General features: G+C 35.3%; 1 protein-coding gene across 1 annotated transcript in view; it reads right to left on the bottom strand.

Annotated features, from left to right (window-relative positions):
* Positions 1-7402: 7402 nt before the first annotated feature.
* BRDT (bromodomain testis associated) overlaps positions 7403-16639 on the bottom strand; it is a 67665-nt gene continuing 58428 nt past the window's right edge. Inside the window, exons 15-17 of the mRNA XM_047084891.1 lie at positions 13116-13321; positions 12302-12476; positions 7403-7471 (exon numbers count right to left, since the gene is read on the bottom strand). Coding sequence (XP_046940847.1) covers positions 7403-7471; positions 12302-12476; positions 13116-13321 — 450 coding nt within the window. The remainder of the gene's footprint in view (positions 7472-12301; positions 12477-13115; positions 13322-16639) is intronic.

Here is a 16639-nt window from a genome sequence, read left to right on the forward strand (position 1 = left end):
GAAAGTATAGCTAATGAAATTGAAAAAAACCCAACCGAAACAATCTGTATGACTTTTTCTTTATTACATTGGGTGGAATTTCTAATTCTATGTTGAATAAGAATGGTTCAGAGTGGATATTCTTGCCATGTTCCCAAATTAGGGGAAATCATGGAGTCTTAAGTACAACATTAGCTGCAGATTTTTTCTGGATGCTCTTTATACTTAACACCATTAAGTATAACATTAGCTGTGGATTTTTTCTGGATACTCTATCAGATTGAAGAAATTTCCCTGAAAAACTTGCTGAATCCAAACAAGTTGGATTTTGGATTACACTGATTAATTTCAAATGTTGAAACAGCTTTGTATACCTGGAATAAATCAATTTTTCATGGTATATAATTATGTTCATCTATTGTAGCATTTACAAAATTTGCTAATATTTTCTTGAAGATGTTTGTGTCTAACTAAATTCATGAGAGATAATGCCTGCAGCCTCTTTTTTTTTTTTTTTTTTTTTGGATTTGGTTCTAGTATCAGGGTAATACTGGCCTTATAAAATGAGTTGGGAAGTGTTCCTTCTTCCCAATGATAAAATTTGTCCTGTCATGGGACACGTGGCTGGCTCAGTCAGTACAGCATGTGACTCTTGATCTTGGGGTTGTAAATTTGAGCCCCACATTGGGAATAGAGATTACTTGCAATCAAAATCTTAAAAAAGAAAATTTTTGTCCTGTTGGTAAAAATTATATAACCAATTTCTGGAAGAAGAATTTTCTGGAATAGGTTTTTCTGGAAGAGACTGTCTTAAATTAGCATTAATTCTTCTCTAAATGTTTGGTGTAATTTTCCAGTGGAACTGTATAGGCTTGGAGATCTCTTTCTCAGGAGCTTTTAAATTATGAATTGAAATTAATGTTACAGGGCTATTCAGATTATTTCATTTTGAATTTTGGTAGTTTATTATTTGAAGAATTGGTCCACTTCAATTTTTTTAATGTAGTTATTGGTAGTATTCCTTTCTATTTTTTTTTTTTTAACAGTTGTAGGATCTTTGGTGATATTCACTACTTCATTCTTACTGTTGGTAATTTGTGTCTTTTTGTTAGTCTTGCTAGCTGTTTAAATACTTTACCTTTTCTCCCTCAACCACCAGCTTTTTTTGTTTGTTTTTTTCAATTTCATTAATCTCTGCTCTGGTCCTGCTTTGGATGTGCTTTTTCTAGGTTGTTGAGTTAGGGAATTAAGATTATTGATTTAAGACTTTTCCTTGTTTCTAATACAAGCACTTGGCACTTCTAAATTTAGTACTCTTTAACAGCATCCTACATATTTTAGTATGTTGTATGTTGACATTCATTTCTGTGTTTTTAAAATTTTCTTGTAAGATTTCCTCCTTGGTGGTGCCTAGGCAGCCAGTCAGTTAAGCGTCTGCTTCTTGATTTTGGCTCAGGTCATGATCTCGCAGTTCATGAGTTTGATCCCCACATCAGGCTCTGCACTGGCGGCACAGAGCCTGCTGGGGATTCTCTCTCTCCACCCCCCCGCCCCTTGCTTGCATTCTCTCCCTCTGTCAAAATAAACTTAAAAAGATTTCGTCTTTGATCCATCAATTATTCGTAAGTGGATTGTTTAGTGTTGTGATTTTCCTATTGTCTGTTATTGATTTATGATCTGATACTATTATGATTAAAGAACATACTCTACATAATTTCAATTGTTTTAAATTTGTTTCATGACCCAGGAGATAGTGTCTTGGTGAACATCCCATGGATGCTTTAAAAAAAAAAAAAAGTGCATTCTGTTGTTGGTTATAAAATGGCAGTATCAATTTACACTCCCCAATAGCAGCATATGAGTTCCCATTGATCCTCTCCAACGTTTTATAATGTTAGAGACCTTATTTTTGCTAATTCAATAGGTAAAAACTGGTATTTCTTATGGCCTCAAATTTTCATATGCCACACATAAGAAGGCTGAGTATCTTTTCATGTTTATTAACTACATGACTTTCCTCTTAAGTGAAATGCCTGTGCATGACAGAGAATTACTTGTATTCATATGTTGCTCTGTAGTCAAGTATGCCCAAGTGGGTTGTGGCCAGAAGGATATGAATGCAAGAAGTCTAAGTCTCTACCAAGTCTGGCCCTTAAAAACATCCAGTGTGATATTAGAGACCATATGTTCCAGGTGGCATAATTATAAGATGGAATAGGGCATCTCACACTGCCATACTTTCCATGAAAATGGAATATCCTTTATACATTTGCTTTAGAGTAAAACATTTTGTAGTAAATTTTTATTTCACTTTCATTTTGATAGTTTTGCTGGGTACAGAATTCCAAGCTGGTAACTTTCTTTTTTATTTAATCAAACACTAGTGATAAACATAGATACAGCACAATTACCTAAGATCATTCTTTATATACACAATGTATATAGATTACATACAATCTGAAAGAAACCTGCATTCAGCAGTGAAATGTTTAGATTTTCCTTCCCTCCCTAAAGAAATTTTTTTTAACCACCCAAATTTAGAATTTCATCAATACACACTCTCCTGTGACAAACAGTTCAGACATAGAGATTGCAAAAACGAGATGCTAACATTATGAAACTTTGTTAATAAAAAACAAACAAACAAACAAACAGAAGCAGCCATGATTGAGATACATTGTTACTGACAACTGTGTCCTAAGGGACAGTATCAAAAGGTTGTGATGCGAGGAAAGCTATATATACATACACAATAAGAAAATAAACTTCACAATTAACACATGCATGTTTAATTCTGGAAAAATCATAGCCCTCCAAAATTTCTTTGCATTTCAAGCTGACAGTTATTTTTCTCTCAAAAATTTGAAGATTTAATTCCACTCTTTTTGGTGGTCATTGTTGCTAATAACTCATTATTTCTATTTGGTGATCACTCCATTTCTCTGACTGCCTGCTTATGGTATTGTTAAGACCATTGAAAAATAGGTATGGATTTCTTTGGGATGTACTCTGCCAATCCCTGCTATAGATCTCTTAATAGCTCTTGCATTTTCTTTCTCCTTGTCTGTGCTATATCCTGGTACATTTACTGTATATAATTTCTAGCTGATTTTCTCTTTATGTGTCTAATTGTTTTAACCCATCCATTGAGTTTTGCTTTTGGTTTACTTCAACACTTTCTTTCCTACAAATCTTTTTCCAAATCTTCCCATTTTCCTCCAAAAATCTTATTTCTTTAAACATTTTACAAATAGCTAGTCTACTGCAGTCCTGGAAAGAAGGTGATGAACTATATTTGTTGTTCGTTGTTTCTGCTCTCACCCACTGTGGCTTGCTTTTTGTATCATTCATCTTTGATACTAATTTCTTGACCTTAATTTGTGGTGATCCTGCTTATGTCTCTAGCCAACCTGGGACCACTCCAGCTTCTTGAAGACAACATTCCCTCAACACTGGTCCTGGCATCTGACCTCAAGAGAGCCCTACCATTTCAGTTGCTTACTGCTCTCTTCCCAACTAAATGTGTGTGTGGCAGGGAGGGGGTTGGTCCTCAGAGAGTTTCCCCTGCCTCTGAGACTGGTAATGCCTTAAAAAATGGGTCTCATGCAGGATATATTTGTAATACTAGAAACAAAATTGGTAGGTCTCTAAACTTAATTATAATCTAATCCCAATCAAAATTCTAATTTTTATTTTCACTCAACTTTTACAAATTAGATAAAGTGATTATAAATTTCTTAGAGTGAGAGCTATTGCCATTCGAAGGTGTGCTAAGTAAACTGTGGCAGCATAATTGATAGTTCATTTAGAAAAAAAAGAAATCTGGTTTCCTATCTCTTACTATATATAAAAATGTCTTTAATCCACCTGGAATCTTAGTGTAAAATTTAATTGTCTGGATTTTAAGTACAAAATAAAGACTATTTTATCATCTTGACGTGGGGGATACAATCCAAAACAAGGCAGAATAGCCAGACACTATAAAGGAAAATCCAGACATACGGCTATATAAAATTTTAAATTTTAATGGAAAAAAAGGCAATAAATCTCAAAAGACAAGCAGTAGATTGTGAAAAAATGTTTCTAAACCAGAGGGCCAACATTTAAAAAAAAGAAGCAGCAGCAGCAGCAGCCTTGTACACATTGATAAGATAACCCAAAAGGAGAATGAGTAAAGGATATTATTGGTTACTAGGCAAGTCACATGGCTAACAAATACAAGAGAATCTACTCCACCTGTAGTCTGGGAAATAGAAATTTAAAAAGCCAATTATAATTTTTTCATTCAGATTAGCAAAGAATATGAAGGCAGTAATATCCAATGCTGGTGAGAATAATGGGGAAAATAGTACTTTCAAACTCCTAGGAATGTGACCTGATCTAACATTTTTTGGAAAAGTTATCTGGTACCTCCTATTAAAATAAAAACTACTCCCTTTGATTGTAACTTCTAACCCAGCAATCCCATTTTAAGAGCTCTACTTTTTAGAAATAGAAGCACAATTATGCAAGGCTACATAAACAGTATATTTACTTCAGCATTGTTCATGGTAGAAAAAGACTGGAATCAACTGAATCAGTAGGGGATTACATAAATCATGATATGTCTGTTCTTTTAAAAAAAATAAAAAAATTTTAACATTTATTTACTTTTGAGAGAGAGAGCGAGCCGAGAAGGGGTAGAGAGAGAGGGAGACACAGAATCTGAAGCAGGCTCCAGGCTGAGCTGTCGACACAGAGCCCCATGTGGAACTTGAACCCACGAACCATGAGATCATAACCTGAGCCGAAGTCTGGCACTTAACCGACTAAGCCACCCAGGCGCCCCATGATGTCTGTTCTATGGAATGAAATACATACTTTTAAAAAAGAATGAATTAGTCTATGTCCATTTAAAGACCTAGACAGATGCTCATGATGCATTAAGAAAAACCCAACTGTCAAGTAACGTGTAAATGATCATGTTTTTGTAAAAACAACCCCCTCAATGTCCTGACATGTCTATATTTGGATAAGCAAAAGAAGATTGAAAAATCTTTGATCTCTCAATAGTTGGGGTGGAGAGGAAAGTGTTTCTTACTATCTCTACATTGGTAGTAAGATTTCTGGGCAGCATTATGGCTAACGAGTTTATGCTCATGAATTTGAAGTGAGACTGGTTATGGTTCCATGTGTTTCTGTAACCACAAACAGCTTCATGGGTGCAGAGCGGGCAGTCAGATTTAATAAGGATTTGAGTTTTGCCAAGTGAATACAACATGAAAGTAAATTATAAGGAACAGAAACTTGCATAAGGAAAGCAGTGAGGGTATGAAGGGGAGAGGTACTATGAAAATCTATAGGATTAATGGATTTTAAGGTCATGGTGAGGTCTAACAATTGTTGGAGTCAAGGGTTATCTGGAGTAAGCTAGAAAAAGGTATGAGGAAGTAGTAAGAAACTAGCGTGCATGAAATTGAGATCAAGGAAAGATTTTAGTTATTGGCAATGACAAAGGAGTGGTTAAAGTTAATTAGCTATTTTGATCATTAGCAGGGAGGTCAAGGGACTCAGAAGTGTCCATTAGAGAGAAATATTGAGACAGAGACTAAAATCTCTGGGAAACAAGGAGTGAACCAGGGATGGTAAATGACTATGGGTGGTATAGTCAGTCTGATGATCATGACAAACTTAAAGCTGAGGATAAAAAGGAGGAACTGCGAGGGTGTGGGGGGGGAAGATGGTCTGCAAGTGGCACCCCAAAGGTAAGGAAAACACTAGTGAAGAAACGGACTAAATGAGAGCTTGCAAGGGAGAGCCCAGGTTCAGTCAGAGCAGTGGTTCTCCAACTTTAATGTGTATTAGAATCACCGTTCAACTAAGGATTATTGGACCCTGCACCCAGAGTTTCTGACTCAGTAATTCTGAAGTCTCAAAATTTGCATTTCTGAAACATTCTCAGATGATGCTAATGCAGCTGGTCCTGGGACCACATTTCCAGACAACTCAAGAAGAAAAAGAGGGAAAAAACAAGCAAAATCTTGATTATATCGGGACTGATCCCGAATCCCAGAAAACAATATGAAACAGTTTTAGAAGTTGGAGAGTAGTAAGAGATGGGGACAGAAATGGGGTCCTCACAAAACTAGGCTTGAGTTGAAGGCAAATAAGTTACATGCAGTATTTCATGCGTAAAATTAACAGAAATAAACTCCATACAAGAAGTTAAAAAAAAGCGACAGTCTTTTACTAAAAAATAATGCCTAATATAGGAAGGATCAGTTAGTTAGTAAGCCGATATTTTCTCTGCTAATCACTACATATATCTGATATATCTTCCTTAAAAAAATACACACACACAGGTATATCTAATCTACAGATGATCTTTTACAAAAATAACAATGCATACTATTCAGTATATATATATATACATTAATTTCTTGGTTAAAAAATAGCTATAGTTGAGTGGATATGATTACCACTTTAATTCTAGCTGTTTCCTGAAGGTGTCGCCACCATTTTAGCTACTAGTTGATCGTAATTTTAAAAATGGCTGTAGTTTAAAGTATTTCAAAAAATTATATTGATTATAAAACAAGTGAAGTCAAGAAAACTTTTCCTCTTTCTCTCAATAATACACACAAACTTTGAATTTTTACTTTAGATGGTATCTTAATACTGCCTGAATCATTTTACACTTCAAGAGTGCAAAATGTTAAAATATATGAAGCAGATACACATGATTGATACATAATTGCAACTTGATGATGAAACAAAAATAATTTACAGATTTAAAATAAATACTATATAGTTAAGTAAAAATGTAAACATTCATTGCTATCACATATTCACATTAAGAAATGTATAAGTTCCTATAGAAACTTACATCATATTTACTATTATTTTGCTCAAATTTAACATCAACCAAACCATAAGTAACATTTTCTTTAAGCTAGATTTCATTATCAACTTTGCATACAGAATCAGCAGAGAATCAAAGAAACCAAGTATTATTTGTTAGAGGTTCTAAATGTTTTTGAAGGCAGATAGATACTTGTTATAAAAGTTAAAAACTCAACAGGAACTGGTTTTTATATACCTTTATATATTTTTTTCATTTTTAAACAAGGGGCTATCTCTTTCGGATTTTCATTGCTTATACAGGCCTATAATACATAGCAGACTATTATTTATAAAATAAATAAAATCTGGGAATTTATTCAATTTTTAGGGATTCAAAATTATAAAATTTCCTGTAAATTACACCATTTAGAAAATGAACATATAGCTATTAAAAAATATAGTGAAAATTGTTTAATCATTTTAGAGCAGTCAAAAATACAATATAAGATTGGTATCCTGGTGTTTGAAAGCAATCATTTTACCATATGCATTTTAATCTTTTAAATCATTCATTTTAAGCTGATGGTTAATTTAAAAAGTTTTAATCAAAGTTGTTTTCAAACATTGTCATAATATCGCTTTGAAGAGTCATATCAATGGTACCAGCCATCTGTAGAAAGAAGGAAAAAATTCAATGTTACTTTTAAAAAATGTATGCCTTCATTATAACTATATAAAAATGATTACACAACATTTGAAACAAATTATACAAAATGAACACTATTTAACATAATGAGTTTATGCAGTTTTCTATTTCTGTTCAAATACTATCTGATTTTTGTTAAAATATTGCTCATATCTGGGGCACCTGGGTGGCTCAGTCAGTTGAGCATCTGACTTCAGCTCAGGTCATGTTCTTGTGGTCTCTGTAAGTTCAAGCCCCGCATCGGGCTCTGTGCTGACAGCTCAGAGCCTGGAGCCTGCTTCAGATTCTGTGTCTACCTCTCTCTTTGCCCCTGTCCTGCTTGCCCTCTGTCTCTCTCTCAAAAATAAATAAACATTAAAAAAAATATATTGCTCATGTGATAAGTAAAGGTTTTAAAACTTACAAGAACACTGAGAACAAGTTTAACTTCTCTCTTCAACTAAGAGTAAAGTCTCAATGTTGGCAAAATATTAAGAATGTGAACTGAGATTATATTGTTTCATCTACCTCTGTAATCAACATAGTGTGCTAAGACACGTAAAATTATTTTCTGAATAAACCAATATCTTAACTATTTGAGAAAACTATTAACATTAAAGTTACAGGCTTGCCTTGATTCTGCCACTTACTATGTAACCTAGGACAAATTTTGTAACCAAGTTTATTTTATATATTGTCAAATGTAGGTATTTATGAAGATCGAATCAGATTGCATATGTAACATTTAGCACACTGTTTTTCATTAAATGCTAAAAAGCCATTAAAAATAACAAAGTAAACAAAAAGCAAATTAAGACAAAGGAAATAAATGTTTCCTATATTTGAAGCCTTCTATAAATGCCCATGTGGTACTAGTCTTTGGCATCTGAAATGATACCAACTATGAAATTAAAAAAAAATTTTTTTTATCAGTAAATAGTAACAGCCCAGAGTGATGGATAAATGTGCCAATTTGCAATCAATTGGTTAACTTCCTTGATGAGAATCAGTATTCTTATTGGCTATGTGGGAGAAGATTTAGAATTATGATTTAGCTACCAAAAGGATAATATATGTGACTCTTATAAACTATAAATATTTCTTTAAATATGCCATAGGAACAAAAGAATTTTTTTTTGAGAGAGAGAGTGCATGTGAGCAGGAGAGGGGTGGAGGGAGAGAGAATTGTGGGGCTCGACCTCACAACTATGAGATCATGACCTGAGCCAAAATCAAGAGTTGGATGCTTTACCAACAGAGTCACCCAGATGCCCCCAAAATAAATTCTTAAAATCTTTACCCAGACCACTTTTTTTTTTAAAAAGGTTTTATTTTTTAAGCAATCTCTACACGTAACTTAGGGTTGAACTCACAACCTCAAGATCAAGAGCTGCATGCTCAGTTGGTTAAGTATCTGACAGCTCAGAGCCTGAAGCCTGCTTCAGTTTCTAGTCTCCATCTCTCTCTGGCCCTCCCCCACTCACGCTCTGTCTCTCTCTCTCAAAAATAAATAATGGGAAAAGAACACTAACCATCTAGAATTCTATATCCAGCCAAAACATATTTAAAAAAATAAAGGCCAGTTTAAAACACATCCACACAAAAACCTGCACACAAATATTTATAGTGGTTTACTGTAAATGCTGTAAGCTGGAAACAACCAATATATCTGTCAATAGATGAATGGATAAACTGTGGTACATCCATGTAATGGAAGTATTTAGTCAGCCAAAGGAAAAAAAAAGCTATTAAGCTACAAAAAGACATAGAGGAACCTTAAATTCATGTTACTAAAATGAAAGAAACCAATCTGAAGCAGCTACATATTATATGATTCCAACTATATGACATTCTGGAAAAGGCAAAACTATGGAGATAAACAGATCAGTGGTTGGAAGGCATAAGTAGAACGCACACAAGCAATTTTTTTTTTAAAGAAAAACAGACTTAAAAAATGTTTTATTTATTTTTGAGAGAGCACAAGTAGGGTAGGGGCAGAGAGAGAAGGGGACAGAGGATCCAATGTAGGCTCCATGCTGACAGCAGCAAGCCCTATGTGGGGTTTGAACTCATGAACTGTGAGATCATGATCTGTGCCGAAGTCAGACACTCAACCGACTGAGCTACCCAAGCACTCCCAGGTGACTTTTAAGAAAGGGAAATTACTCTTATTTTTTAGTAGGCTACACCCCCAGCGTGGAGCCCAATGCAGGGCTCGAACTCACAACCCTGAGATCAAGACCTGAGCTGAGATCAAAAGTCAGATGCTTAACTGACTAAGCCACCCAGGCACCCCAGAAAGGGAAATTAATCTGATGGTACTGTAATTGTTGATCTATGTCATCATACATTTGTCAAACCCATAAAAAGTACAACACTAAGGGTGAATGTTGAAGTAGACTATGGATTTTGCTTGATAAACCAAAGTTGACAGTGATGTGTTAATGTTGGTTCATAGACTGTGGGGTGCTGATGGTGTGGAAAGTTTTGTGTTGATGGGAGGAGGGGAGGAGTATGTGGAAACTCATTGTATTTTAAGCTCAACTTTGCTGTGAATCTAAAATGCTCTAAAATATAAAGTCTATTACTGATATAAAAAGGCCAAATAAAGACATTTTCAGATACACAGAAGCTGAAAGAATTCATTACCAACTGACCTACGCTACCAGAAATGTTAAAAGTCCTTTAGGAAGAAGGAAAATTGTATCATTTGGAAATCTGGAGCTAAATGAACGAAGAGCACTGGAAATGGTAACTACACAGGTAAACATAAAATTTTAACTTATTTAAAACTTTTAAAAAGATTATTTTATGGCTTAAATATTAGCATAAAAGTAGGGAAGGTAGAAATGGAAGTACACTGTTGTAAAGCTATTCTATCAAATGTGAAGTGGTATAGCATAACTCACAGGAACACTGTGCTAAGCTAATGTATGTACTAAAATCCTAAAGCAACCATCAAATAACAAAGTGTTAGTGATAATAAGTCAATGAAGAAAATAAAATGGGATCATAAAAATGCTTGATTAAAAGAATTCAGGAAAAAAAGGAGATAAAAAGAATGGACAAACAGAAAAGAACAAGATGTTGCACTCAAACTTAACCATATCAATAATCATATTGAATGCAGTTGATCTACACACTCCTATAAAAGGCAGAGATTGGATTTAAAAAAAAAAAAAGATCTCAATACATGTTGCCTACATGAAACTCACTTTAAATATAAAAACACAGGTAGGTTAAAAATAAAAGGATGAAAACATTTTTTAAATCATGCCAACACTAGTCATACAAAAGTTGAAGTGGTTATATGTCAGAGTAAATAATAGCAGGAATCAAGTAAATCATTTTGTAATGAAAAGGGGGTCAATTAATCAAGAGGCCATAAAAACCCTAAATGTTAGGTGCCTAACAATGCAGCTTCAAAATACGTGAAATAAAATAGAATTACAAAGATAAAAAGACAAATCTGCAAATCATACAATCATAGATGCCAATGCCCCCTCTGGACATTTGGTAAAATGAGCAGGCAGAAAATCAGCAAGAATATAGGAGTCTTGAACAACATGCTCAACTAACTTGGCTACCCAACAGCACCAGAACATACATTCTGCTCATGTGCACACAGAATATTTACCAAGGTAGACCATAATGTGGACCATTAAAAAAGTCTCAATGGGGGCGCCTGAGTGGTGCAGTCAGTTAAGCATCGGTTATGAGATTGAGCCCTAAATTGGACTCTGCACTGAGCTGAGAGTGGAGCCTGCTTGGGATTTTTACTATCTCCCTCTGCCCCTCCCCCACTCATGCTCCCTCTCTCAAAATAAAAATTAAAAAAAAAAAAGTCTCAATGGATCCAATACATTATATATTCTCTGATTACACTGGAATTTAATTAGAAATTAATAACAAATTACTAGCCAGATAATTCCCAAATATTTGGAAACTAATATACTTCTAAATAAATAATCCATGGCTGAGGGGCACCTGGGTGGCTCTGTGGGTTAAGCATCCGACTCTTGATTTCAACACAGGTCATGATCTCATGGTTTGCAGACTGAGCCCCACATCAGGCTCTGTGCTGAGCCAGCAGTATGGTGCCTGCTTGGGATTCTTTCTCTCCCCCCCCCCCCCCGCCACCTCTCAAAATAAAAAAACAAAACAAAATAAAAATGAAAAAATAATCCATGGATGAAAGAAGAAATCCTAGCTTTTAAAACATCATTTTCTGTATATTAAGACTCCTAAGCAAGTCAGGTTTTTTTTCTTTCCAATCTTATTAAGATATAGTTGACATATAATAGAAGTCAACTTCTTCCTCTAGTGTTGAACTAAAGAAACACTGACCTGGGGCAGTTATGCAGATGGCATAACTCTGGGCCACAATTTATAGATAGTTTATTGATTTTTTCAAGAGTAAAAACTGTAAGTAATGAACCACTTTATGTGCCAGGCACTTTCCTGTGTGTTTACTACATGTAAATTCATTCCATCTTTAGAATAGGTATTATTTATTACCGACAAGTAGTCTGAGGTACAGAGAGGTTAAATAAATTGCCAAGCCCAAAAGTCTAGAAAATGGGAGAACTAGTATTTGAACCACATAGTCTAGTAGCTCTAAGACAATACTCTATGATTATATTCTAGATCTTCGAGTATAAAATTTTTATTTTAGGCTCTGATTTTAAAACTTGATCCTCACTAAAGATGTAACTCCACTGTCACGGAAAATCACCCTGAATATATCTTTGAACATGTAAAAGACAGTACTCTGTTAAATCTTTCCTTAGATTTAATGAACTAAAATTTACTTACTGCTTCTCTCCTCCTCCGCTCTTGCTCTTTCTCCCTTGCTAAATTACGGTCTTTGAGAAGCAAGAGTTTGTATTTATCTTGAGTTTCCAAAGACTGCTGATGTTCTTTCTGCTCTTTTCCAAGGCACTGGTTTTGCATTTTATTTGAAAAAGATTGTTGAATGCAGCCAAGGTCCCTTAAAGAAACAGTACAGCTCAAAGTGGGTTTCAAAAGTTCCTTAAAAGTTTTTATTACATTACAAAGATATGTCATTAAAGTATAAATATAAAGCAATGTTTTAGATTCCCCTTGTCATGTTGTGATGTTGGTTTTTGTTATAATGCCATTTTTAAGCTTAACTTTTGATGTCAAATTTTACAAAGACAATCTATATTAACAAAGAGAAGTTTACATAGAAACTGTGACCAAGGTTATATACAACTGTATTATGTTCTTACACATAGAATGGAAACATTAAGACATTTCTGGAAAACAACGTCTTTCTAATTTAGTTACATTAGTATCTTTGATAGTTTAATCACTTGATAAGTTCTATCCTCTTCAAAGTAGATACTACTTGTTAATTAAAAAAATCAATAAAAATTTGCTTTTTGCAGTTATAATTTGCTCTGTATTCTACTAAATAGCTTAATCATGGTCACTTGACAAAAAAGAAATTTAATATATTTAAAATTCTATGTCCATCATAGGGAATGGAGATTGCTACACATAGTCAATGCATGCAGATATGAATGAATACTTGAATAAAAAGGAACTGATAAATGAAAAAAAAAAAGTCCATATCTCCCAAGTTATAATCCAGTAAATTACAGACCTCTGATTTTCTTGCAATACTTTTGGTTCCTTTGTATTTTGTTCCACATGTTTCCGAATTAGTTCCTGTGTTCGAGCTTTTACTTCTTTTTCTATTGCTGCTTTTCTAAATTGGTTGAAGAGCTCATCTGAGGACTTTAGTACACCTGATGTTTTGACTGGTTTGCCTAAACTTTTCCAGGAGTCTGCATTCTTGATCTTTATATCCTAAAACAAATAGTTGATTCAGTCTGTGTCTACAGATGTCAACATTTTGGAAGGAAAACAATAATTTTTGATATAGTAATAGATCACAGTAAGATTTTAAAGAACTTCCTGTAATTTTATTAAACTTAAGTTAAAGGTAACTGATGTCAGAAAAAATATGAAAATATGATTAACAGATAAACTCAATCATCTAAGACCAAATTAAAATAGCATACTTACCAATTATTTCAATTTAATGTAAAACATATACAGTTGACCCTTGAACAACATGGGGATTAGGGGTGCCGATGCCTGCATAGTCAAAAGTCCATGTATAACTTCTGACTCCCCCCAAAAACTACTAATTGCCTACTGTTGACTAGAGGCCTTAACCAGTGACATAAGCAGTCAGTTAACACATATTTTCTATGTTATATGTATTACATACTATATTCTGACCATAAAGTAAGCTAGAAGAGAAAATGTTATTGAGAAAATCACAATGAAGATAAAAATATATTTACAATACTATACTGTATCAAAAAACTGTACAAACTGTATCAAAACTATATCAAACTGTATCAAAACTGTATCAAACTGTATCAAAAACTATAAGGGGACCCACACAGTTCAAAACCTCTGTTGTTCAAGGGTCAACTGTATATTTAAAAAAATATATTTTTTAACATTTATTCATTTTTGAGAGACAGAGACGGAGTGTGAGTGGGGGAGGGGCAGAGAGAGAGAGACAGACAGAATCAGAAGCAGACTCCAGGCTCTGAGCTGTTAGCACAGAGCCTGACACAGAGCTCGAACTCACGAACTGCGAGATCATGACCTGAGCTGATGTTGGATGCTTAACCGACTGAGCCACCCAAGTGCCCCAAGGGTCAACTGTATATTAAGAGTACGAGAATCTGCAAGGAATATAAAAATAAGTAAACTAGTCACTGTAAATAAAGATATTTTTGGTCCTAAACGGAAAATAAACCAAATATACAAATTATTAATAAGAGGCAAAGAAAGATAATGCCATATTTGTTGAGAACCCTCTGACATGCCTTTGTCTTTCCTTTCTTAATAATTAACTGATTGTGACTGCTGTTCTTAAGGGAGATGTGTCATGATCTAGATCAGTGCAATCCAACAGAAATATATATACTTTAAAATTTTCCACTATAGGGATTATATCTGGAAGAAGGTGGAGGAGGAGGATCTTAAGCTTACCTTGTTCCATGGATACAACTAGGTAACAAGCATATAAATGTAAATAACCCAGAAAATCACCAAAGACTGGCAGAGCAGCCTTTACACAGCTAAATACAGAGAAGAGGCCATGTCAAAGAGGGTAGGAAGGGCTAGAGGTGGTGGGGAGCTAAACAGACCCAACAGACTCTCTGTGGGACTGTCTGTGGGAGGGAGGATGCTGAGCATAGGGAGAAGAGAGAAACGGACACCCTAGGCACTAGGAAGATGAAGCTCCATAATATTTGGCTTTGAAAGCCATAGAGGCCAAATTTCACAAGTTCTTACAATCAGCAGGACTTTAACATTTGAAACATTAAAAATAAGAGGGCTCTGAACTCAGAAACCAGGAAAGCAGAGTCCAAGTCCTTAAATATTCCCTGGGCACTGACACCATCCAAAGTGATGCCACAAGCCTGGCAGTGTGGAAGCAGCCCTGAAAGGGGCCAGCACCACTCCAAAGTGACCCCTACCATGGGAAGAGAAAAAGATAAACACACACACCAGTTCAAATGCAGCCCCAGCAATAGGGTGGGGGCAGACATCTAGTCTGGCTGCAGTACCCAGCCACTAATGAAAGCTTGTCATGGTGGGGATCCTTGGTGGCTCAGTCGGTTAAGCAACTGACTCACTGTTCATGAGATTGAGCCCTGCATTGGGCTTGTGCTAACAGTACAGAGCCTGCTTGAGATTCTGTCTTCCTCTCTCTCTCTCTCTGACTCTCCCCCACCCTCTCCCTCTCTCAAAATAAACAAACATTAAAAAAAAAAAAAAAGACAGAAAGAAAGTTTGTCAGGGCAAAACACCTATGCTACTGTGTCTCTGGCAAATGCAGGGTCTGAGTCAACTCAAACCCAAGGCAACCAAAGACTGGCTCATTAAGAGCATTGGGACTAAATCCTACCTACAACAGGCAGAGAGAGCCATTGCAGATGACTGGGCTGAAGGCAACAGTAAGGCACACACAACACACATAAGAGACACCTCTGAAACTCCAGGTTCTGGTGAACAGGGAGCAACTGTGTTGCAGGGCTCTATAGAACCTCTTTTTCAAAAGGCCATTACTTTCAAGTGTACGAGGTGTAGCTGACTTTCATAACACACAGACACAGACATACAGAGTTAGACAAAACGAGGAGACAGAAGAATGTGTCCCAAATGAAAGAACAGGAAAAATACACAGCAAGATACCTAAGTGAAACAGATAGGTAATATGCCTGATAGAGAAGTTAAAGTATTGGTCATAATTATACTCACTGGACTTCAGACAAGAGTGGAAGAGACTTCGGTGAGACCATTAAGAAAGAGATAGAAAATATAAAAAAGAACCAATCAGAGATGAGAAACTCAGAAACTGAAATTAAAAATAAAATAGGTGGAAGAAATAGTAGACTAGAGGAAGCACAAGAAGAGATTAGTGACCTGGAGGAAAGAGTAATGGAAAACAATCAAGCTGAAAAGGAGACAAAAATATAAATAAATAAATAAATAATGAAACGACACTTAGGAAAGTCAGCAACACCATCAAAGGTAATAACGTTCACATTATAGGGATCCCAGAAAAAGAAGGGACAAAAGGGGGGCAGAAAATTTGAAGAAATAATAACTGAAAACTTCCAAAATCTGAGGAAGAAACCAGAAATCCAGATCCAGCACAGAAAGCTCCCAACAAAAATCAATCCAAGGAGGTCTACTCCAAGACATGTAGAAATTAAAATGGCAAACTATAGTTTTAAAAGCAGCAGGAGAAAAAAAAGTTACATACAAGGGAAAACCCCACAAGGCTATCAGCTGATTCTTCAGCAGAAACTTTGTAAGCAAGAAGGGAGAAGACATGATATATTCAAAGTGCTGAAAGAAAAAAACAATCTGCAATCAAGAATACTCTAGGGGTGTCGGGGTGACTCATTGAGCATCAGATTCTTGATTTTGGTTGAGGTGATGATCTCATGGTTCATGAGGTCAGGGCCTGTGTCGGGCTCTGCGCTGACAGTGCGGAGCCTGCTTGTGATTCTGTCTCCCTCTCTCTGCCCCTCCTCACATGCTGTCTTTCTTTCACTCTCTCTCCCCCAAAATAAACAAACACTTAAAACA

The sequence above is a fragment of the Lynx rufus genome, unplaced genomic scaffold (genome assembly GCF_022079265.1).
Source record: "Lynx rufus isolate CCGP_SWC_20201006 ecotype Redwood Valley unplaced genomic scaffold, mLynRuf1.p SCAF_2, whole genome shotgun sequence".
NCBI classification, from domain to species: domain Eukaryota; kingdom Metazoa; phylum Chordata; class Mammalia; order Carnivora; family Felidae; genus Lynx; species Lynx rufus.